The 23,717-nt window shown below is 45.0% G+C and overlaps 1 protein-coding gene across 2 annotated transcripts in view; it reads left to right on the top strand.

The window, feature by feature from the left end:
• The window catches only part of LOC137420882 (proteoglycan 4), a 94,004-nt gene that overhangs the window by 56,477 nt on the left and 13,810 nt on the right, over positions 1-23,717 (top strand). For both annotated transcript variants that reach the window (XM_068106368.2, XM_068106358.2), the window contains exons 6-8: positions 8,640-8,776; positions 9,124-9,277; positions 18,933-19,235. In XM_068106368.2, the coding sequence (XP_067962469.2) occupies positions 8,640-8,776; positions 9,124-9,277; positions 18,933-19,235 (594 nt within the window). The remainder of the gene's footprint in view (positions 1-8,639; positions 8,777-9,123; positions 9,278-18,932; positions 19,236-23,717) is intronic.

Raw genomic sequence — 23,717 nt, 5'->3', positions numbered from 1 at the left:
CCTCTCACGAACACCTGGATTCAAATCAATCCCCAAGCCGACTGAAGCTCCCCTCACATCATATGCATTTCCGAATATATCGCCACTCACCTTGGCACCTCGTCTCTGCACCTCCTTCACCACCTGCAAACTCTTTATTTGGTTAGTGAGCACAACATTATGAGTTGAGCACCGACCTTGCACATATTCCATCACCTCCTCCTGTATTTCTCTCTTAGTTTCCGTCCGTCTCTTCTTAATTTCACTCACCCCCTCTTCCACCTCCTTTAACTTTTGCTTCACCTCTTTTATTTCCCGGTGCGTCTCCTCTATCTCGTCCTCTAAGGCTACCTTGACCGTTTCTATGTGCGTCCTCACCTCCCGGTCCTTCGTCTCCATTACTTCTGTCACCTCGTCCAACCTCATTGTCAGTCCCTCACGTACCATCTGACATTGCCTCTGTGTCGCTATTAAGTCATTTTTAATGTCGTTTTGTGTCGCTTTTAACCCTCCTAGTACCGGAGTGTTCCTTTGAACCTGCTCCACTAGTTCTTTTTGTCCCACCGTCAGCTGTTCCACCGCCTGCGCCAGGGCCTCTATGCCCTCCTGTAACCTAGCCGTATTATTCCTCACCTCTTTCTCCATACGCTTTTCACCTCGCTTTACCTCCTCGCGTACCCCCGAGACCTCCTCGCTTACACCTCGTCGTATCTCCTCTTTCATCTCCTCCATCTCCTTAGTGGATGCCACCCTCATCTGTCCCAATTCATCCCTCTGAGCATCCAATTTACCTTCTAACCCGATTTTCACCTCCTCTATCTGCTCTCCCATTTGTTTAATTTCTCGGGCGGATTGCTCCCCTATTTCCCGCAATTTGTTTTCCATCTTGTTTTCTAACCCCTCTAACCCATTTTTCACCCCCTCTATCTGATTCTCCTGGGCAGCCATTCTATTTTCCACCCCCGTTAACCCATTTTTCACCCCTTCTATGATTCTCTAACCCCTCAAATTTCTTGTCTAAACCCTCAAATGTATTGTCCATGTCCCTGCTGGATTTTTCAGCCATTTTTTTCATATACCCCATCATCTGCGCCGCGAAGAGGTCCAATTTCCCCAGCGCTGCGGTCTCGGCTGCCGCAGCGCCGCCATTTTGTGCCTCCTCAACCTCGTGCACGAGAGCGCCATTTTGCACGCCTGACACCTCCTCAACCACCTCCTCATTGCCCTCCTCCACATACATTTCCCCGAGGTCCTGGGTCGATTCTACCCCGTCTATCTCTCCCAACGGCATCCCGTCGCCTTGACCAGCCATGGCGCGATTTCAAAATTCGGGTTTTGTAAAACAAAACAAATTTCGGCCGCTCCAAATTTTGACCAAAGTTTTTCTAGATGTTTTAAAAATTTGGTTTGGGCCTCGTATCTCACTCCCAGACACCAATTGTTACGGCCAATTGTACAATTGGTGTTCCAAAATTTGGGCTAAATAAATTTAGTCCCAGGTCCGAATCCCACTCCTGACACCAATTGTTACGGCCCGCGGATAAGATGTTGTGTTTGCCGAGCGGATGGCCCCGCAGTCGTACAGTTACCCCGACTAACCTGATTCCCGAACGTTGGCCGGATCGCGCCACAGATATTCAATAGGGAAAAGACTAAGGCGACACGGATGTGAAGAAGAAGCAGACAAAAAGGTTGGAAATACGAATATAATTTATTTGCTATTTACAGGCTCAAAAAAACCAAGGAGAAGGAAAGATAAGAAAGTAATATACAGAAGATATTAGAGACACAGTGAAAATCGCTAGCTTATCTAAACAGGCTTAATTAATACCCAGGACAGAACAAACAAAACAAACTCACGTACACAAGAAGGATGGAAAGGCAGGAATCGTTTGGAGGGATGAGCAGGTGGAATCACAGGGCACAACGAGCAGGTCCACTCCGGGCGGGAAGCGAGGAGCCGGCAGCTCCTTGTATTCGGCTTTAGCCTTTACACCGCACACCGGCAGGGTCACTCGCTGCCCCGTCAGGGCTTCACGCGGCTGGTTGAAGCGGCTCTCTGCAGAACTCTTTCTTTGCACTTCTGGACTTGGCCTCCTCTGCCGTCTCTGGCGCACTTCTGGTTTCGCACTTCTCGCAACCCTTTCTTTGCACTTCTCACTTGGCCTCCTTCTCATCACTCCTTGGCGCACTTCTCTCCACCGCCCACTCAACGCAACCACTGACCACCGACAACTTCTTGCGCGCGCGCCTTTATAGCGCCTCCGGCAATTAAGCCGCCGGCCTTCAGGACACGCCCATCGGTGTGCTCACCTCGGCCCTGGTTGGTCGCGCGACCCTCTGGCTCCGCCCTTGATGACGACGGGCGGGCACGCCTTTCTTCCCCGACCCGAGCACATGTTCAATGGTGGTTTTGGAGGGGATGTAATTTGCAATCGAGGCTTGGCAATGATGAAAGGGGATCTACTCTTATTTAATACAGTGCAATGGAGTGTCATCTTAATGGAAGACAAGGCCTTACCCTAATACACATAATAAGATATAACTATTGAACAGGGGTATTCTATGATTGGCTAACGTGTATGCTTTATGGACTAATTATGGGACGCCCTTTGACCTTTACACTACGGAGGTATTTACAAGGAATCATTACATTTTACAGAGGGTGATATTTACAACAATTTACTATACAATACAACACAATAAAAAAACACAATCCTCATTTCCACAACAGTATACTTGTATGTATACTCTGCTGCTGATTTTAATATTTTGTTTGTTATATCACTCTATATTTATATCACTAATAATATCACTCTATATGACAATTATATCACTCTAGCCTGGTGTTGGCTTCGCGGCTAGGGTGCCAGCTTTGGATCCTAGGATCCTGGGTTCGAATCCCGGTCGATCGCTGAATTAACGCCAGGGGGGTTGACTCAGCCTGTCATCCTTCCGAGGTCGGCTAATTGAGTACCAGTTCACTGGTAATTCCCTGTGTGTCGTAAAAGGCGACAAACAGGGTTGGCGGCAGGAAGGGCATCTGGCCGTAAAACATTGCTTCAAAAAGGGGACCAACAAAAACAACAACAACCACGGTGCCCGAAAAAGGCCAACCCCCGCTTTGCGGGGAAAAATGGCCTCGAAAGGTGTTTTTTTAAATTTTTTATATCACTCTATAGGGTATAGATGATAATGTTAATTTATTTTAATTGAAGAGGTTAATGTACAGTCACGTGAAAAAGTAAGTACACCCCATGTAGAGTTTTGACTTTTTCAACATATTTCAACATACAGCTATTTGATCTTCATTTCAACAATATTGATAGATAAAGGTGATATAATATAACAAATATCATGAAACATTTACATTTTGTAGTCCATTGTATAATTTAAATAAACATAAATGCAAATTTCGCATGTGGAAAAAGTAAGTACACCCTTGGCTCTTATAGGTGGTATTGCCCCCTTTGGCAGAAACAACCTCAAGTAGGCGTTTCTTATAACTGTCTACCAGTCTCTGCCATCGACTGGGAGAAATTTTTGCCCACTCCTCCATGCAGAATTCCTTGAGCTGTGCGATGTTTGAGGGGTTTCTTGCATGCACAGCTCGTTTCAAATCCCCCCACAACATCTCGATGGGATTTATATCCGGGCTTTGACTTGGTCATTCCAGAACCCTCCATTTATTTCTTTTCAGCCATTCCTTGGTGGATTTACTGGTTTGTTTAGGGTCATTGTCATGTTGCAAGGTCACCTTCGGTTGAGCTTCAACTTTCTGACAGATGGCCTCACATTATCCTCCAGCACCCTCTGGTACAATGAAGAATTCATAGTGGATTCTATGATGGTGAGCTGCCCAGGCCCTGATGCAGCAAAGCTGCCCAAACCATAATATTTCCACCACCATGCTTTGCAGTTGGTATCAGGTTCTTGTGGTCAAATGCTGTCTTTGGTTTTCGCCAAACATGTCTTCTGGTACTGTGGCCAAATAGCTCTACCTTTGACTCATCTGTCCAGAGCATATTGTTCCAGAAGTGCTGGTCTTTGCCTAGGTGTTCATTGGCAAACTTTAGTCTTGCCCTCATGTTCTTTCTGGACAGCAAAGGTTTCCTCCTGGCACACCTCCCATGTTGATCAAATTTGTGCAGCCTCTTTCTAATGGTAGACTCGTGCACTTTGATATCAACAGTGGCAAGAACTACCTGTAGGTCCCGTGATGACATTCTGGGGTTCTTAGAGACTTCTTTGAGCATCTTGCGGTCTGCTCTCGGGCTGAACTTGCTGGGGCGGCCTGGCCTGAACAAGTCGGCAGTTGTTTGGAATGTTCTCCACTTGTAGATGATCTTCCGGACAGTCGAATGGTTGATTTCAAATTGTTTGGAGATCTTTTTAAATCCCTTCCCAGACACGTAGGCATCTATAACCTTCTTTCTGAAGGCCTCAGAGAGCTCTTTTGATCTAGGCATGGTGACGCCACACACTTCAACAACAAAGAGCAAACCAAACGAAATGTCTGAGGTTTAAATAAGACAGGTTCCTCCAAGATCTTCTCTAACGATGTTCTAATCATTTGCACCTGACCTGGTGCACCTGATTCTAATTTTAGGTATTTTAAGTAGTGATGAATGTAGGGGTGTACTTACTTTTTCCACATGCAAAATTTGCATTTATGTTTATTTAAATTATACAATGGACTACAAAATGTTAATGTTTCATGATATTTGTTATATTATATCACCTTTATCTATCAATATTGTTGAAATGAAGATCAAATAGCTGAATGTTGAAATATGTTGAAAAAGTCAAAACTTTACATGGGGTGTACTTACTTTTTCACATGACTGTATGTTGTAATTCTTACCATTATAATTACATTTAGACTGTAAAAGATGGCCTTTAGCACATTTCTTGTGTGGGTATCAATCTTGCAACAAATAGTGAATTCCATACTGTATGCAGAAATATAAGCATTATTTCAACCTCCTGGCAAAAATGTCGGGGAAAAAATGTGCGCGCGTGCTTCATATGGGGCCCATTGTGATATCTTTTCATGGGGCCCAAAATCCCTGGCGGTGCCCCTGCCGGCTGGAAACAAAGAAATGATTGGGAGGAGCAAGTGAAGGGAGGAGCGAAGATGGGATTGGTCACATGATGAAAAGGGGAGGAGAGTAGCAGGATTGGTTGAGCAAAGTGTGGGTGGGAGGGATAGGGCAGTGGGGATTGGTCGAATGAAATATGGGTGGGAGGGATCGAGTAATGGGGAAATGCAATTTGATAGGTCGAGTGAATGTTGGGATGGGCAGACTCCCTGCTGAGTGAGGTCTGCATATTAAAATATCCTTAATGAGGATATCCTTAATGTTCTTCTTTTGTTCGCACCAGGCTCTGCGGAGCCAACACTCTCCCAATTATGTTTGGAGACTTCAAGGACATGCGAAAGTCATTCACTGACTATTTCAATGTAAAGCTTTTTTTAAACCTTGTAACAAATAAGTGGATATATGTCTTTTGCTTATGTTCAATACTACAAGGACATCTGAAAGGTTACTTACTTTATACTATGTAAATGTAAACTACAAAAAACTTTATATATTAAACTTTTAAATATAATCTGAGAAATACCTGAGTTTTGCAAGCACATCAGGTTATAATTTCAAACTGCATGTTATCCGTAATTCATTCATCTTTAACATTATTGTTTCACAGGATTTTAGCATAACTGTCCTGATAATTCAGTCGATGTTTATAATTTTAATTATTGTCTTTGAAAAGATCTACTGAGAACTGACAGTTTTTTTTAACTCAAAGTGCCAGAGATAGCTACCCTGCTGAAGCAAACTTGGATGCAACTGTATGAATTACAGGTATTTATTTCTGAATTGTTGCCTCGTCTTGTTTTTTTTGTTTTTTTTAAACCCCAAGACTGCATACAATCTTTTGATAGTTCCGTATGCAATTTTCAAAACCTAGTTATAAGATTAACTTGTATATGAAGCAAGAAAGGTACATGTGGATCACCATCCACCAGAGGTCACGTAGGCAAAACCATTTACTTCCATGTATGCAAGTGGGAGGGAATACATTCTTTCACCTTAATTGTAAGCAAACATTTAAAATGCAGAGCATTGTGAAGATGGAAATTAGTTTTTACCAAACACAAAGGAAATTGTAAACCAGTTAAGTGAATGATAATATCCACCCCTCTCATGGATCAGTCATCGTGGTGGCTTTACCTTGAAAACAATATTTTTCAAATTAATATCTTTCTACAACCTATTTATTGAACTCAGTACAAAAACATTTTATTTCTATATTTGAGTGTATTTTAAAAACATAACGCAACAAGATTTTCTGAATTTATTACTCGATATTGTTCAGAATTATTTATCATTTGGGAAGACCCGATCCAACACTATATTTCAAAGCACAATATCGCCCTTAGGCATAAAGAAATATTATATCGAATATATGGATATATTGTGTGGTATATAAAAAATGTATAAAATTATATGTATCATGGTAAATAATATAAATTTCTCGCTGTTGTAATGGTGAAATAAAAAACCATTCTACCAAATGTCAGAGATAATTTTCCTACTGAAGACAACTTTTAATTGCTTGATGGAAGTCATAAAAAAAAAACTTGTACCCAAGATAAGTATGTTCGAAACACACGATTTTGACAGGTTGTGGCTCATATAAATCACTGGATTCATAGATAAAATTTACACTTCCACACTGTTCAGGCTGGAGTTCCCCAAGGCAGTGTTCTGGGCCCTGTGCTTTTTTTGGTCTTCATCAATGATCTCTCTGACTCTTGAAAATCCTCTCTATCTCTTTGCTGATGACTCCACTCTCTGCCGCTCCATACCTAATCCCTCAGAAAAGCAGTCTGCAGCCTGCTCACTCTCTGCATACCTGGACAAAATCACAGACTGGTCAAACAAGTGGAACATGTCTTTCAATCCTGAGAAACCTCACACTCTCACTACGTCTCTCAGAAAAGACCGACTGGACAACCCTCCCATCTACTTTCTCAACAATCCTCTCGAAGAACTTCCGTCACTCAAGCTATTGGGTCTTACTATCTGCCATGATCTTTCCTGGGAAAAGCACATTTCCAAGCTAGCCTCCAAAGCCAGTCGCCGATGCGGCATCCTCCAACCTTGCGGTCTTTCCTTGGCACACCTGAGCTCCTCACCACATACAAGGCTTTCATCCACAGCTCAATGAATACTGTTCTCCCCTCTGGGCTGGTGCTCCTTCCTCACACCTAGCTCGGCTTCACAATGTTGAAACAAAAGCTTTCAGAATCATTGGAATCTCCCGCGATGAAGCTAACTCCGAGGGCCTTTCACTCACTCACCGCAGGCAGGTTGGTGGTCTTTCTGCCTTCTACCGATTCCTCTCTGGCCTTGCCCCCCAGCTCTCTCTGTGCTCTGTCCCTCAAATATTCTTACAGGTCACACAAGATCTGCCAGCAACCCTCTGATGGTGAAACTGCTAAAATCAAGACTCTCTGCTCACCTTCACTCTTTCATTCCTCTTTTCTCCCGCCTCTGGAACAAACTCCCCCACTTTCTTTAATTCCCCTCCCCCCCCCCCCCCCCTCCAGGTCTTTAAAACAGCTGTTCACCACCATCTCTTATCTTCCCCCATCCAAAACCTTGATCTTTTCTACCCCCGCTAATTCACCCCAGATCCACTTTTTTTTGAAATTCCAACTTCTTTCCTGGAAGTCCTTGCAGTGTCCATGTGTTTTATACTTCTCCCACCTCCCCCCAAGACCTCTGCCTCCCACAGATCTCCCGATGTCCCTGCTTTCAAATGTTGTGTTTGTGTGCTTCCCCATCTCTCCCCATCTTGTCTACCGCTCCCCTTATTTTGTTTTATGTTGGTTTGACTTTTTGTGTGTTTAATGTTGGCTCTTTCACAAACCTCGATCTTGTATACAAAAATAGTAATAAAAATAATAATAATAATATTGGTACTAATAATCCCACCTCCCCAAGGGAGTTTTTCCTCCTTGAACAAACGCTGTGTTAACATGTATAAATAGCTTATGGCATTTTAGTGGGAGCACTGGGCCAATGGCCTTTACCAGAAGTAAAATATTATAAACCACAAACACGTTTGATTACCTTTTGAAACAGTCGCTAATGCTGTTTAACACTAAATTCAAACAAATTTGAAGGAATCCCAATATCCTTGAGGCAAATTTTACCGGGGCGACGATCTACTGTAATCTATATACCCCACAACGGATAATAACATGACTCTTGCTGCTGCTGACGTGGTATTTCATAAACATTCGCTACTGCTGTTTAACACAAAACTGAAAGGGAGGAAACCCGGGATGTGTCCAGTTACCAAGCAGCGCTTGCCAAGCCTGCCGTTCCTTATCGACGGTTTTGCATGGAGTGCTTGCTCGAATGTTTAAGCCATTTGGGGAGCGTTCTACAAGAAACTTGGTAAATGAACACAACCCCCAAATGTTATTGAGACCCTACCATAGATCTACTGTAATCTATATATCCCAGAGAGGAATGACCCTTCCTGCCGCCCCCGTAGGGAACTAGATGAAAATAAATATGAATACGTGGTTTAAGGCATCAGGTTGTTGAAGTGGTTAACAATGATGGTGGTACCTGTTCCAGGTGGCTTGTCCTGGCGTTTGGGTCCCCAAGGAATCATGGGATTCCCACGGCGGTTGCAAACCCTTTGGGGAATCACAGGTACACCTGATGCGGTGTTTACGCGCTGCTCATGTGAACCACGTACCTACATCTTTAAGGTACCACACAAACGACGACACCACGCACACAACCACAAAGTGCTGACAAAAACCTCACCCTACACATCCGGTCATTGTTGAGCTTGTGATAGGATGTTCTTTATGCTCCGATTATTACATCCCTCACTAAATGTTGCAACAACAGATTTCATGTGTTACCTGTGTTACCTGTCCACACACAAAAGTCCTATTAAACTTGAACATAACACAAACTACAATATGAATCCAAAGCATGGAAAATATCTCACAAAAGCCAATATGGACAGACTGTGAACCACAAAGATGTTAAACGTGAAACAATGATAAAACGTTAAACCAAGGCAGCCATGTCGGTGTGATGCTCACAGGATTCCAGCTACTGGCGACTCACAAATGGAAAGATGGATCCAACTTTTCCTCGTTCTATTTCTCGAGGCTTTGCAGGACTCACGGGGAAGGTCAACGCGGTGTTACCGATCCCGGCCTTCCGCAATCACCAAGAGGCGGCTTACTTCCTCCAAGGTGATGCACGCCATCTTGGACATCAAACACGTAGTCTTTCATCTTGAACCTTTCCATACAAGTCCTGAGTGATCTGATTATGGAAATGGAAACTAAGGGTTGAACATCTCCCGTATATCACTTTGTTAAAGTCTGGATCACCATGATGTTTGAAAAAACACGTAACACCCATTTTACATCATTATACATTCATGGACATTGATAGTATCAGGTTAACAAAGCATCCATGTTGAATTCAAACAACTAATGGAGTTGTAAAACAGCATTTCTCTCACTCTGGCAACGGATGGTCATCATGATCGCCATTTTGTGATGTGTATTTGGAACGTCACTACAGCGTTAAACATCTGGTGGTGGAACACGTGAGGGTTATCAGTACTCGGGTATAGGGTGTCCATTGATATAATGTCTCTGTTTAGGGTAATTAATAGGGTGTTGCTAATTATGGCAATCTTTGGTAGCTGACTCACCTTTATGTGGATAGCTGACTCACCTTCATGTGGATAGCTGACTCCCTTCATGTGGGTAGCCGACTAACCTTCATGTCGGTAGGTAGCTGACTCACCTTCATGTGGGTAGCCGACTCACTTTCATGTCGGTAGGTAGCCGACTCCCCTTCATGTCGGTAGCAGACTAACCTTCATGTCGGTAGCAGACTAACCTTCATGTCGGTAGCAGACTAACCTTCATGTCGGTAGCAGACTAACCTTCATGTCGGTAGCAGACTAACCTTCATGTCGGTAGCCGACTAACCTTCATGTCGGTAGGTCGCCGACTCCCCTTCATGTCGGTAGCAGACTAACCTTTGTGGGTAGCCGACTAACCTTCATGTCGGTAGGTAGCCGACTCACCGTCATGTGGGTAGCTGACTCACCTTCATTTGGATAGCTGACTCCCTTCATGTGGGTAGCCGACTCCCCTTCATGTGGGTAGCCGACTAACTTTCATGTCGGTAGGTAGCCAACTAACCTTCATATTGGTAGGTAGCCGACTAACCTTCATGTCGGTAGGTAGCCAACTAATCTTCATATTGGTAGGTAGCCGACTAACTTTCATGTCGGTAGGTAGCCGACTAACCTTCACGAAACCCATCGAGGGGTCGGGAGATAGAGCCTCGGAAAAAGCGATCCCCCAAATTGAATTTGGAACAGCTGCAGGGAGGGGCAGAAAAACCCGAAGAAGGGGTTGTAACCTGCAGTTGCGGTTGTACACACGAGGCTAAAATGTTTAAAATTAAATTTAAACTGAAATTTAAATGGGAGTTTGATTTGGGGCAGCCATGGAGGGAGTTGTTCCCCGGGCTGCGGAATTCGGACTGGGGATGTCATTGTGGCCGGCCTCGTGGAAAATTTGCCCCTTTCAAAGTTGGTTTATGCCGGGCAGCTGGGGGGCTGTGCTGGCAGGTTTGGGATGTGGGGTCCGACCATTGGTTTTGTGGTACTTCCTGGACCTCATGGGGGTCCTGGACTACCTGGACTACCAGGTACTACCTGGACCTCATGGTGGAGTGTGGCGTCCCTGGTCCATCGGGGTGCTGCCCGAGCGAGTGTCTCAGGCCAACAGGGTCGCCAGACTCTGGAGCGGGTTGAGACCTGTGGGGGTCCAAGGTGGTTACTCCTGAGCACCTGGTATGGTGTAATGGTGTATTATGAGGACCACTAGGAGGAGGTGTTGCAGGTCACGCTTTGGTGGTGGCACCACAGATGGTCAACAAGGGCCTGTTGTTGTAACCACCCGGGCATGCGGCCTGGCAGCCTCTCCCTGAGACTCTGGGACAGCCAGCATGTGGTGACCTGCCATGCTATGCTGGTCTATAGACGCGGTCGAACCGCATGGACAGGTATGATTATTGCCCACTGGACAACCATTGGAGCATCTGTGGAACATGATGGTAAGAGCATGGTCTTACACAGATGTTCCGCTGTGATTTGTGGACTCTCAGCATGGGAAGAGAGCCATGGGATAAATCGGGAAATTGGAACAAGCCTAGCATACGGGGCCATGCTCGGCTGGGAAGTGTATGGAGAAGCACCCTTCTTTGGTGAAGATAGTGAAATGTGGAACAATTGGCAAGGGTAATTTGAGGGTTAGAAATTTAAGGGTGAATGCTGTGAGGCCAGGGTCCAGTGACACCATTATTGATCCAGGTGGGTTATACCAAAGTGTTGGAGGCTGGGACAAAAATTGATAGAGTAGCAGGACACAGCCTTCAACTGGCTGACGGGGCCACAGCACCAATATTGTGATGCGGGCTTGTAGGGATGGAGTGGGCATCCTGGAGGTCAATGTGGTGTTATGAGTGGCCGAGGTGTGCGGACCGTGTCTTCTGGGATGGAGTCTCCTGGTGGAACATGACTGTCGACTAGACCTTTGGCATGGTCATATGTGGGTGTGCACTGAGGGGCTGCATGTTGTCAGACTGGGGGATGTGAGAGGTGCAGGGGACATGGCTGGGGGATGCCACGCACTGTGACCGTGCCCCTCAGGTCCAAGGCCTTGGGAATGGTGGAGTTGGCAGCAGGTGCTCACCACATTGGCCAGTTTGGGCTAGTGGAGCCATGGTCCTCGCAGGAAGCCTAAGGATGGATGGTGGGTCGCACGCTTATGGACACTCGTCGGCCATGTTGGCGGTTCGGCTGCTCAACTCATCCGATAGCCCTCGCATGGTAGAGGGGAGGAGCTGTCGTAGCCAAGGGTAATAGTGTAGGAAAGGTCACCGGAGGAGGCGGATCCATATGCTTGCCAGTACAGCGGATAAAAGATAAATTTGGGGAAATTGATTGGCCCAATGGGATAAATTTAGGAAACTAGGTGTGGTGGTGACACTCTTGGGCCCAACCAACCTGCGACTACCTGCACGTAAAGGTAAAGCCTTGATGTTTACTGTCCCAGGGTTTGTTGTTGTTGTTTTTTTGTATACAAGGTCGAGGCCCATGAAGCTCAGAAATTGGGACATGAGTAATTTGGAGTGGGGGCGGGTGAGAGTGACTACATGGTCGGTGAGGGGATCGGAGTGTGTGCCACAAAGTGTCATGTGGGTGGCGTTTGTTTATGTGTGAAGGTTTTGTGTTTTTGTGTGGTCGTAAGAAAGGATTGAGCTGTGGTTGAAAAGTGGAGTGTGAATGTGGGAATTCACATGTGAAGCCATGGCACAGCAACTCGGCCATGGCAGTGAAGTAACATGAATACCATCTTTATTGCATGACAGTTGAGAATTGAATGGCAGTGGGGGAGGGAGTGTCATTGTGGATTTTGTGGGTGGGGAAAGTGTGTGTCCGCAGGTATGGATCAAGCTCTGGAGGAGTGGTGACTGCGCCCCCCCCCCCCCCCTAAGGTAATTTGCCCCTGGCAGCTGGTGGTGTCTCTGGAAATTGGAAACCTGTCGGACGGAGTCTGGTTGGGCGCCCTGAGGGTATTGAGACCCCTGGCGACCCAGAAGCTATGAGAGCCCGAGGCCTAAGGAGCCTAGTGCGGAGACCTTCCCCAGCAGGACGACAGCTGAGGAGCTATTTGGCTGTCACAGGGCCGAGAATTGAAGGGGGGGGGGGGTGAAGAAGTCGCAAGTTGGGCACTTGCTTTTGGGACTGCGGGCACCACAGCCTGAAGCTCCCCCACCATCTTGCTTATACGGTACCTCGCCGCTGCCTAAGTGAGGATCACACATGTGTGTAATGACATTTAAGCCATTGTCTTGCAAGGGGGTTGGAATGAGTGTTTTGATTTTTGAAACATGTTTGGCTGACTATCGGGTTTGTGTGAGTGAGTGGGAGAGGATCCACCATGTCACTCACCTGTATCAGAAGAACAGGGCCCGTGGAAATTTGGAAAAATTGGGATGGCTCCATAGGTAACGTTGGGTATTGTGGCATCCACTAGGGGAAGTGGTCTTTGGAGGGACCCAAGATGAACAAATGTTCTTGAATTTTTATTAAGGTGTTGTGGTTAAGATAGAGTTTTTGTGTGTTGAACATTTTTCTACCCGCCCCAGGAATTGACGGAGGACTCAACGGTGTCGATATTTGAATTGTTGTTAAGGGTTGTAGAATGGTAAGGATAACAGGTAAGTTAGCTATGGCTCGCTTCCCACAGCTCCTCCTAATTTATTTCATATGCTAATTAAGTGTGAGTCGGTAAGTGTTAAGGCTGAAACGGTAACGTCTGCATTGAACCTTGCAGGGGCTACGTTACTGGGGGTGGGGGGTGGGGGGGGGGTGTTTCGTGCATGGGGGTAGGTAATGAAATACCGTAGTCAATGTAGGATTGTATAGAGTTGTATGCTCCGAATGTCGCAAAGAAGAAACTTCACGTATCTAAGTCAGGGCCGAATGTCCGTGTAAACGTTATGTGTCTCCATGAGAGGGGTGGAGGGAGCTATGCCAATTAGATAAGACATATGAACAAATTCCCAATGTGTAATTACCCTTGTGACTTTTCCCTTTGTTCTTATAAAGCACACTCGGCCAGCCATGTGATCGGCACGTAATTGCAAATAACATAATCGCTGACGATACCCAGATGAGACCACCTGTCAAATCATCTCGATGGGCGCCAAGTGTAGCCATGAGGCCACGCCCCGAAGAACAATTGGTTAAAGAACGATGAGGTGAGCGACGCTCGGTGATTGGAGTGTGGGTGACGTCAGAGAGAACGTTCAAGACAGTCGGAGCAAAAAGGGAAAGTACCGCCATTTTCTCCCTCTCTTGGCCCGGGCTCTTAGTATGAGCGGTCGCACTTCCTGCACTTCCTTCATTTCATTTCATTTTTTTCTTTCTCTTTCTCTCTTTCTTTTTCTTTTTTTTTCTTTCTCTCTCTCTCTCTCTCTCTCTCTCTCTCTCTCTCTCTCTCTCTCTCTCTCTCTCTCTCTCTCTCTCTCTCTCTCTCTCTCTCTCTCTCTCGGGCTTGATCGCAAGTGGTCACAGTTCCCTGTCTATCTCTGTTCTGGCGTTGGTGGAAGCGGCCGCATATTTTCCCTCTCTTTGGTGCTGGCTTTGTGATGGCTGCACTTCATGTCGTATGTGCCTGAGAGAAACATCGGAGCTTTGGGAGCGTGGGATGATTGGAGGAGGAGGGTGGCCGTCGCTCCGCAGATTGGTGGTTGCTCTGGGGGCGACAGTGCACCATCTTGTGCGGTTCCCGCACGGTGGTTCCGAGACCAGCCAAGGACACCAGGCGGAGTATCAGCCAACGCACCACACTACATGTTATTTTTATTTCATCATCCCCTTGTGTTGTATACAAGTCCGTTTGGAGGGTCCCTCAATTAGGAATTTAGTTTACCTTTTGTTATCCTGGCATTTATTTTCATTAAACCTTTATTTGTTGCATTTCATTTGCTTTATTGGTGATTGCCGGTTTTGTACATTTATTTGTTGTGGGGATTGGATAACCCCCGTGCCGCGTCCATCCGTGCAGGTAAGGACATCGCTACCCTCAACCCCTCCCCCTATCCCCCCACACGTGTGAAAGGTACCGCCATAGTTGGGAATACGCCTCGGAGTTAAAGCTCGATTGGTCATCTGTCGCCCTGAGGTCTTCACTATAGGGTAGATGCGACAATATCCTCTGTCCACCTTTGGTGGCGGAGGTAACTAACGGAGTTTTGGATGTATTAGTAGAGGGATCAATTACAAATCAAAAGAGTTTGTTGTAACACTGTACAGGAATTTAACGAGGCCTTGGATATAATATTGTGCACAGTCACTAAATTCCCGAAGGAGATATCTGCCACAGAGCAGGTAAAGCGTTGAGCTACTGAATTGATCCCAAGTCTTGGAAGACTAGGCTATAAGGAATGTTTGAAGGAGACAGGAAGTTTTACATTAGAAAGGAGGTGATTACGAGGGGATCTGATGGAGATGCTTAAAATAATGAAGGGCAGAGAGAGAACAAGTGCACAAATGTTTTTCAGCAGAGTGGGTAGTGATAGGACGAAAGGCCACAGCCTGAGATTATAGAAGCGGAGAGCCAATGTTAAGGCATGGGGTGTTTCACTCAGAGGGTCGTTGATGCAAAGAATGGTCTCCCTGGAGCAGTGGTGGCAACTGAAATGGTAGAGGGGTTGAAACTGGAGTTGGATACGTACATGTAAGGATTGGGGATAGAGGGCGACAGCTGCAGTACCTTCAGAAAGTATTCACACCCCTTGACTTTTTCACATTTTGTTGATACAGCCTGAATTTAAAATGGATTAAATTGAGATTTATTGTTTCTGATCTACACTTAACACCTCATAATGTCAAAGTGTAATTTTAATTTTACATTTTTACAAATTTTTACAAAATAATTAAAAGTGAAAAGCTGAAATGTTTTGAGTCAATAAGTATTCAACCCCTTTGCTATGACATTTCAAATTGAGCTCAGATGCATCCAATTTCCTTTGATTAATCATTGAGATGATTGCACAACTTGATTGGAGTTGGAGTCCACCTGTGGCCAATTCAATTGATTGGATGTGATTTATAAAGAAACACCCCTTTCTATCATAGGCGTAGTTTGACTTCTCTATTTGGGGAGAGGGGGGGGCTTAATATTAATAACTAGTATAAAGCCCGTCAAAAATTATTGCTTGGAACAGTTTATTTAATGGTGCAGCCACATGAGCATCAGCTGAGTGTCAGGGTCTTTTCAGTCCTCTAGGTCTTTGGGGTATTAAAGGGTCTTTGGGGTGTTTTGGGTCTTAGGGATAATTTGGGTCTTTGGGTTCACTGGGTCCTCAGGGTCTTTAAGGGTCTTCAGGGTCTTTTTGGTGTTTTGGATTGTTTGGATCGTTGGGGTCTTTTGGGTATTTAAGGGTCTTCAGGGTATTTTGGGTCTTCGCGGTCTTTTCGGTCTTTGGGGTATTTTGGGTATTTTGGGTTGTCAGGGTCTTTTCTGTCTTCTGGGTCTTTTCAATCTTCAGGGTCTTTTGTTTTTCTGGGTTGTTTGGATCCTCTGGGTCATTTGGATTTTTTGGTTCATTGGGGTATTTTGGGTCGTCAGAGTCTTTTACATTTTTTAACTGGTGGACAAACACCGAGGAACCAAACAAAACAAACACCAACAAACGGACCACCGAGGCACTCAAAAACATGGTGGTGGGATGATGAAGTTGGAAAGAGGATTGACGAGAAGAGAAAGAAGTTCAAGGAGTGGCAGAAGGCGAAGGGTACGGGAGCAGAAAAAGTAGAGCATGAAAGTTATAAGGCAGCCAAGAAGGCTGCAAAGAAAGAAGTAGCAAAGGTGCAGGAGGCATGTAGGAAAATGATCGGAGAACGCTTGGATTCGGAAGAGGGTCAGAGAGCGGTATTCAGGATTGCAAAGCAGATAGCGAAAGAGAGGTGTGATGTGATGGGGGTGAGTTGCTTAAAGGATGAAGTGGGACAAATCGTTGTGAACCCAGATGGAATTAAAAGAGGATGGAAAAGATATATGGAAATGCTGTTGAATACAGAGAATGAATGGGATGGCAACATAGAGAGTAACCCAGTTTTAGGACCGGCACAGAAGATAACTGAGAATGAAGTTGAGGAAGCGATAAAAGCAATAAAAAAAAACACCTTAGAGGCCATTTTTCCCCGCCAAGCGGGGGTTGGCCTTTTTCGGGGACCGTGGTTGTTGTTGTTTTTCGGTCCCTTTTTGAAGCAATGTTTTACGGCCGGATGCCCTTCCTGCCGCCAACCCTTTTTGTCGCCTTTTACGACAAACAGGGATTTACCAGTGAACTGGTGCTCAATTAGCCGACCTCGGAAGGAAGACAGGCTGAGTCAACCCCCCTGGCGTTAATTCAGCGATCGACCGGGATTCGAACCCAGGATCCTAGGATCCTAAGCCAGCACCCTAGCCGCTAGCCCAACACCAGGCCCAACACCAAGCGATAAAAGCAATGAAGAGTAGAAAAGCGGGAGGGCTGACGGGAGTTGTGGGCGATATGTTGAAGGCAGCAGGAAGTTGGGGTGTGAAGAGAATGACAGAGATCTGCAATCGGGTGGTGAAAGAAGGCCGCATTCCAGTGGAATCGGAACTGAGTACCCTCGCCCCTCTATACAAGGGGAAAGGTGACCCTCTGGAGTGTGGCTCGTACCGAGCGATAAAGTTATTGGAGCATGGAATGAAGGTATTGGAAAGGGTGTTGGAGAGGAGGATAAGGAAGAAGGTGAAGATCGACGAAATGCAGTTCAGATTTATGCCAGGAAGAGGAATGACAGACGCGCTCTTTATTGTGAGGCAGTTGCAGGAGAAGTACATGGAGAAGAGGAAGAAGTTATTTCTTGGGTTTGTTGATCTGGAGAAAGCATTCGATAGGGTTCCATGCGAAGTATTGACATGGGCATTGAGGAAGTTAGGAGTGGAGGAATGGTTGATCAGAGTAGTGATGGCAATGTACAAAAGAGCGTGCACAGCTGTAAGGACGAAGGACGGGAACAGTGGTGAGTTTGAGGTGAAGGTGGGAGTGCAGCAGGGGTCGGTACTAAGTCCACTACTATTTGTAGCTGTGATGGAGGTGCTGGCTCAGAACGTAAAGGAGGGTTTACCGTGGGAGTTGTTGTATGCAGATGATCTGGTGTTTGCGGAAAGTATGGATGGACTGAAGAAAAAGATGAAAAGTGGAAGGAATGTATGGGGACAAAAGGTCTGAAGGTGAATATCGGAAAGACGAAGGTGATGGCAAGTGGTAAAGCATGTGGTGAGGTGGAAAGAACTGGGAAGTGGCCATGTGCTGTGTGCAGGAAGGGTGTCGGAGTGAACTCCATTCAATGTACAATGTGCGCTGAGTGGGTTCCTCAAAAATGTAGTGGTCTGAGAGGGTCATTTACCAGTGTGGCAGCTACATTCAAATGTAAGGTGTGCACAGAGGGAGCTGCAGCTGGAGGAAATGTTGAGTTGGATCTTGGAGACGGCGTGAAGCTGGAAGGTGCGAAAACATTTTGCTACCTCGGAGACATGCTGAATGGAGATGGTGGATCAGACTCGGCAACAGTTGCTGGAGTGAGATGTGCATGGAAAAGGTTTCGGGAACTGAGTGGCGTGCTGATGAGGAGGGGAGTGTCGTTGAAGCTGAAGGAAAAAGTGTATGCTGCATGTGTGAGAAGTGTTGTGATTTATGGGAGCGAGACATGGGTAATGAACGGAGAGCAGCAACGAAGGCTGGAAAGGGTGGAAATGTGAATGGTTCGGTGGATGTGCGGAGTATCGTTGAGAGAGAGGAAGTCAAATGATGAATTGCGAAAGATGATGGGAATAGAGCCTGTGATTGATGCCGTGAAGAGGAACAGGTTGAGATGGTTTGGTCATGTGTTGAGGAAGGATGAAAGTGACTGGTTGAGAAGAGTGATGGGAATGAATGTAGAAGGAAGTAGAGGATGGGGAAGACCGAGAAAGACTTCGCTAAAGATAGTGGAAGAAGAAATGTTTTATGATGACATTCATAAAATGCCCGGGAGAGGCGCGTCTGGGCCTGTCCGGGCGGCCTGGACGAGCCCGGCCTGGTGATCGCTCCCTGGCCGCGTCCTTGGTAGGTGCAAGGCGATTGTGTACACCCAGCGGTAACCGCTACAATATATATATACATACACATGTTGGTGGAAATGCATGGCCATGAAGGGATGCATGGCCTTCACCCACGTCGGACTTTGTTGTGACCCTCCCACTGACAGTATGTGTCTCTCTGTCTTTCTAGGGAAGAAGGTGCGCCGTTACATTTTCAAGCAATCAGGAAGACCATGTAAAAAACGTCGTCGATCACAAAAACCTTTCCTTCCTGAATCCCTCTTCCCCTTACCACGCCACCCCTCTCGCTTCTCTTCCTCTTCCCGGTTGCCCTCATCTCATGGCCGTGTTCAAATTTCAACGGTGTCCATCAGAAACAGGGGCAGACAACGGAAGATAGGAAGGAAGGGCAGACAACGGCACAGGAGAAGCTCAACACAGGGGAGAAGATCAATGTTGCGGAGGAAACCTACATACGTACAGAGACGTGGAGGTAAGATTACATCATTACATTTACTGAAGGACAAATGGAAACCAATCACAGGAAACTTTAAAATGGTGCCAAGGCCAAGGTACTGCCATACCGATGCACAGGGATAGTGATGAGGCACAGGGTTAATCAATTTGGGGTTCAGATGGACATGCTTGAGAGTGGTTAATACTGTGGTTAATCAATTTGTGGTTCAGATGGACATGCTTGAGAGTGGTTAATACTGTGGTTAATCAATTTGTGGTTCAGATGGACATGCTTGAGAGTGGTTAATACTGTGGTTAATCAATTTGTGGTCTAGATGGACATGCTTGAGAGTGGTTAATACTGTGGTTAATCAATTTGGGGTTCAGATGGACATGCTTGAGAGTGATTAATACTGTGGTTAATCAATTTGTGGTTCAGATGGACATGCTTGAGAGTGGTTAATACTGTGGTTAATCAATTTGGGGTTCAGATGGACATGCTTGAGAGTGATTAATACTGTGGTTAATCAATTTGTGGTCCAGATGGACATGCTTGAGAGTGATTAATACTGTGGTTAATCAATTTGGGGTCTAGATGGACATGCTTGAGAGTGATTAATACTGTGGTTAATCAATTTGGGGTTCAGATGGACATGCTTGAGAGTGATTAATACTGTGGTTGATCAATTTGGGGTTCAGATGGACATGCTTGAGAGTGATTAATACTGTGGTTAATCAATTTGGGGTTCAGATGGACATGCTTGAGAGTGGTTAATACTGTGCTTAATCAATTTGGGGTTCAGATGGACATGCTTGAGAGTGATTAATACTGTGGTTAATCAATTTGTGGTCCAGATGGACATGCTTGAGAGTGGTTAATACTGTGCTTAATCAATTTGGGGTTCAGATGGACATGCTTGAGAGTGATTAATACTGTGGTTAATCAATTTGTGGTTCAGATGGACATGCTTGAGAGTGGTTAATACTGTGCTTAATCTTTTGGGGTTCAGATGGACATGCTTGAGAGTGATTAATACTGTGGTTAATCAATTTGTGGTCCAGATGGACATGCTTGAGAGTGGTTAATACTGTGGTTAATGCATTTGTGGTCTAGATGGACATGCTTGAGAGTGGTTAATACTGTGGTTAATCAATTTGTGGTCTAGATGGACATGCTCGAGAGTGATTAATACTGTGGTTAATCAATTTGTGGTTCAGATGGACATGCTTGAGAGTGGTTAATACTGTGGTTAATCAATTTGGGGTTCAGATGGACATGCTTGAGAGTGATTAATACTGTGGTTAATCAATTTGTGGTCCAGATGGACATGCTTGAGAGTGGTTAATACTGTGGTTAATGCATTTGTGGTCTAGATGGACATGCTTGAGAGTGGTTAATACTGTGGTTAATCAATTTGTGGTCTAGATGGACATGCTTGAGAGTGATTAATACTGTGGTTAATCAATTTGTGGTTCAGATGGACATGCTTGAGAGTGATTAATACTGTGGTTAATCAATTTGGGGTTCAGATGGACATGCTTGAGAGTGATTGATACTGTGGTTAATCAATTTGTGGTTCAGATGGATATGCTTGAGAGTGATTAATACTGTGGTTAATCAATTTGTGGTTCAGATGGACATGCTTGAGAGTGATTAATACTGTGGTTAATCAATTTTGGGTTCAGATGGACATGCTTGAGAGTGGTTAATACTGTGGTTAATCAATTTGTGGTCCAGATGGACATGCTTGAGAGTGGTTAATACTGTGATTAATCAATTTGTGGTCCAGATGGACATGCTTGAGAGTGGTTAATACTGTGGTTAATCAATTTGTGGTCCAGATGGACATGCTTGAGAGTGGCTAATACTGTGGTTAATGAATTTGTGGTCCAGATGGACATGCTTGAGAGTGGTTAATACTGTGGTTAATGAATTTGTGGTCTATATGGACATGCTTGAGAGTGATTAATACTGTGGTTAATCAATTTGTGGTCCAGATGGACATGCTTGAGAGTGGTTAATACTGTGGTTAATCAATTTGTGGTCCAGATGGACATGCTTGAGAGTGATTAATACTGTGGTTAATCAATTTGTGGTCCAGATGGACATGCTTGAGAGTGGTTAATACTGTGGTTAATCAATTTGTGGTTCAGATGGACATGCTTGAGAGTGATTAATACTGTGGTTAATCAATTTGTGGTCCAGATGGACATGCTTGAGAGTGATTCATACTGTGGTTAATCAATTTGTGGTCCAGATGGACATGCTTGAGAGTGATTAATACTGTGGTTAATCAATTTGTGGTTCAGATGGACATGCTTGAGAGTGATTAATACTGTGGTTAATCAATTTGTGGTCCAGATGGACATGCTTGAGAGTGGTTAATACTGTGGTTGACCATTTGTGGTCCAGATGGACATGCTTGAGAGTGATTAATACTGTGGTTAATCAATTTGGGGTTCAGATGGACATGCTCGAGAGTGATTAATACTGTGGTTAATCAATTTGTGGTTCAGATGGACATGCTTGAGAGTGGTTAATACTGTGGTTAATCAATTTGGGGTTCAGATGGACATGCTCAAGAGTGATTAATACTGTGGTTAATCAATTTGTGGTTCAGATGGACATGCTCGAGAGTGATTAATACTGTGGTTAATCAATTTGTGGTCCAGATGGACATGCTTGAGAGTGGTTAATACTGTGGTTAATGCATTTGTGGTCTAGATGGACATGCTTGAGAGTGGTTAATACTGTGGTTAATCAATTTGTGGTCTAGATGGACATGCTTGAGAGTGATTAATACTGTGGTTAATGCATTTGTGGCCTAGATGGACATGCTTGAGAGTGATTAATACTGTGGTTAATCAATTTGTGGTCCAGATGGACATGCTTGAGAGTGATTAATACTGTGGTTAATCAATTTGGGGTCCAGATGGACATGCTTGAGTGGTTAATACTGTGGTTAATCAATTTGTGGTCAAGATGGACATGCTTGAGAGTGGTTAATACTGTGGTTAATCAATTTGTGGTCCAGATGGACATGCTTGAGAGTGGTTAATACTGTGGTTAATCAATTTGTGGTCTAGATGGACATGCTTGAGAGTGATTAATACTGTGGTTAATCAATTTGTGGTTCAGATGGACATGCTTGAGAGTGATTAATACTGTGGTTAATCAATTTGGGGTCCAGATGGACATGCTTGAGAGTGATTAATACTGTGGTTAATCAATTTGTGGTCCAGATGGACATGCTTGAGAGTGATTAATACTGTGGTTAATCAATTTGTGGTCCAGATGGACATGCTTGAGAGTGGTTAATACTGTGGTTAATCAATTTGTGGTTCAGATGGACATGCTTGAGAGTGATTAATACTGTGGTTAATCAATTTGTGGTTCAGATGGACATGCTTGAGAGTGATTAATACTGTGGTTAATCAATTTGTGGTCCAGATGGACATGCTTGAGAGTGATTAATACTGTGGTTAATCAATTTGTGGTTCAGATGGACATGCTTGAGAGTGATTAATACTGTGGTTAATCAATTTGTGGTCCAGATGGACATGCTTGAGAGTGATTAATACTGTGGTTAATGAATTTGTGGTCCAGATGGACATGCTTGAGAGTGATTAATACTGTGGTTGATCATTTGTGGTTCAGGGTTTAATTTTGTCGTATAACATGAGGGTCCCAGACCAGATGTTAATAAGTGAGGATCCTGGACCAGATGTTAAGAAGTGTGAGGGTCCCAGACCAGATGTTAAGAAGTGTGAGGGTCCCAGTCCAGATGTTAAGAAGTGTGAGGGTCCCAGTCCAGATGTTAAGAAGTGTGAGGGTCCCAGACCAGATGTGACATCCCTCATACTTCAGACAGACAGGCTGCAGCCACTTCCTTCTCTGCAGACCTTGAAAAACAAAAATCACCAGCTGGTCAAACACTTAGAACATGTCTTTCAATCCTGACAAATCTCACAATCTCACTATCTCTCTCTCCGAAAGGACCGTGTGACAATCCCTCCTATCTACTTTATTAAAAGTTGTCTTGAGGAAGTTCAGTCATTCAAACTCCTGAGTCTCTCTATCAGCCATGATCTTTCTTGGGAAAACCACATTTCAAAATTGACCTCCAAAGCCAGCCGCCAAATGAGCATCCTGCGCTGTACAAAGCCCTTCCTTGCCACACCTGAACTCCTATCGACCTGTAAGGCTTTAATCCGCAGCTTGATGGAGTACTGCTCTCCACTCTGGGCTGGCTCCCCTACCTAACATCTTGCTCAGCTTGACGCCGTGGAAGCCAAGGCCTTTAAGATTACTGGAATCTCCCACGATGAAGCTGAGTCTTTCGGCCTATCACTTCGCCATTGCAGACAGATCGGTAGTCTCTAGGTCTTCTACCGTCTCCTTTCTGGTCTTGCACCTTGCACAATTTTTTGAGACATCCTGTTCATAAACAGACAGACAGACAAACAAACAGACAATGATGAAAACATAACCTCCATCCACCTTCGATGGCGGAGGTAA

The sequence above is a fragment of the Myxine glutinosa genome, chromosome 1 (assembly GCF_964187855.1).
Source record: "Myxine glutinosa chromosome 1, kmMyxGlut1.1, whole genome shotgun sequence".
In the NCBI taxonomy this organism is placed as follows: Eukaryota; Metazoa; Chordata; class Myxini; order Myxiniformes; family Myxinidae; genus Myxine; species Myxine glutinosa.
The sequence above is the reverse complement of the archived record's forward strand: the minus strand, read 5'-3'. Positions and strand labels throughout refer to the sequence as shown.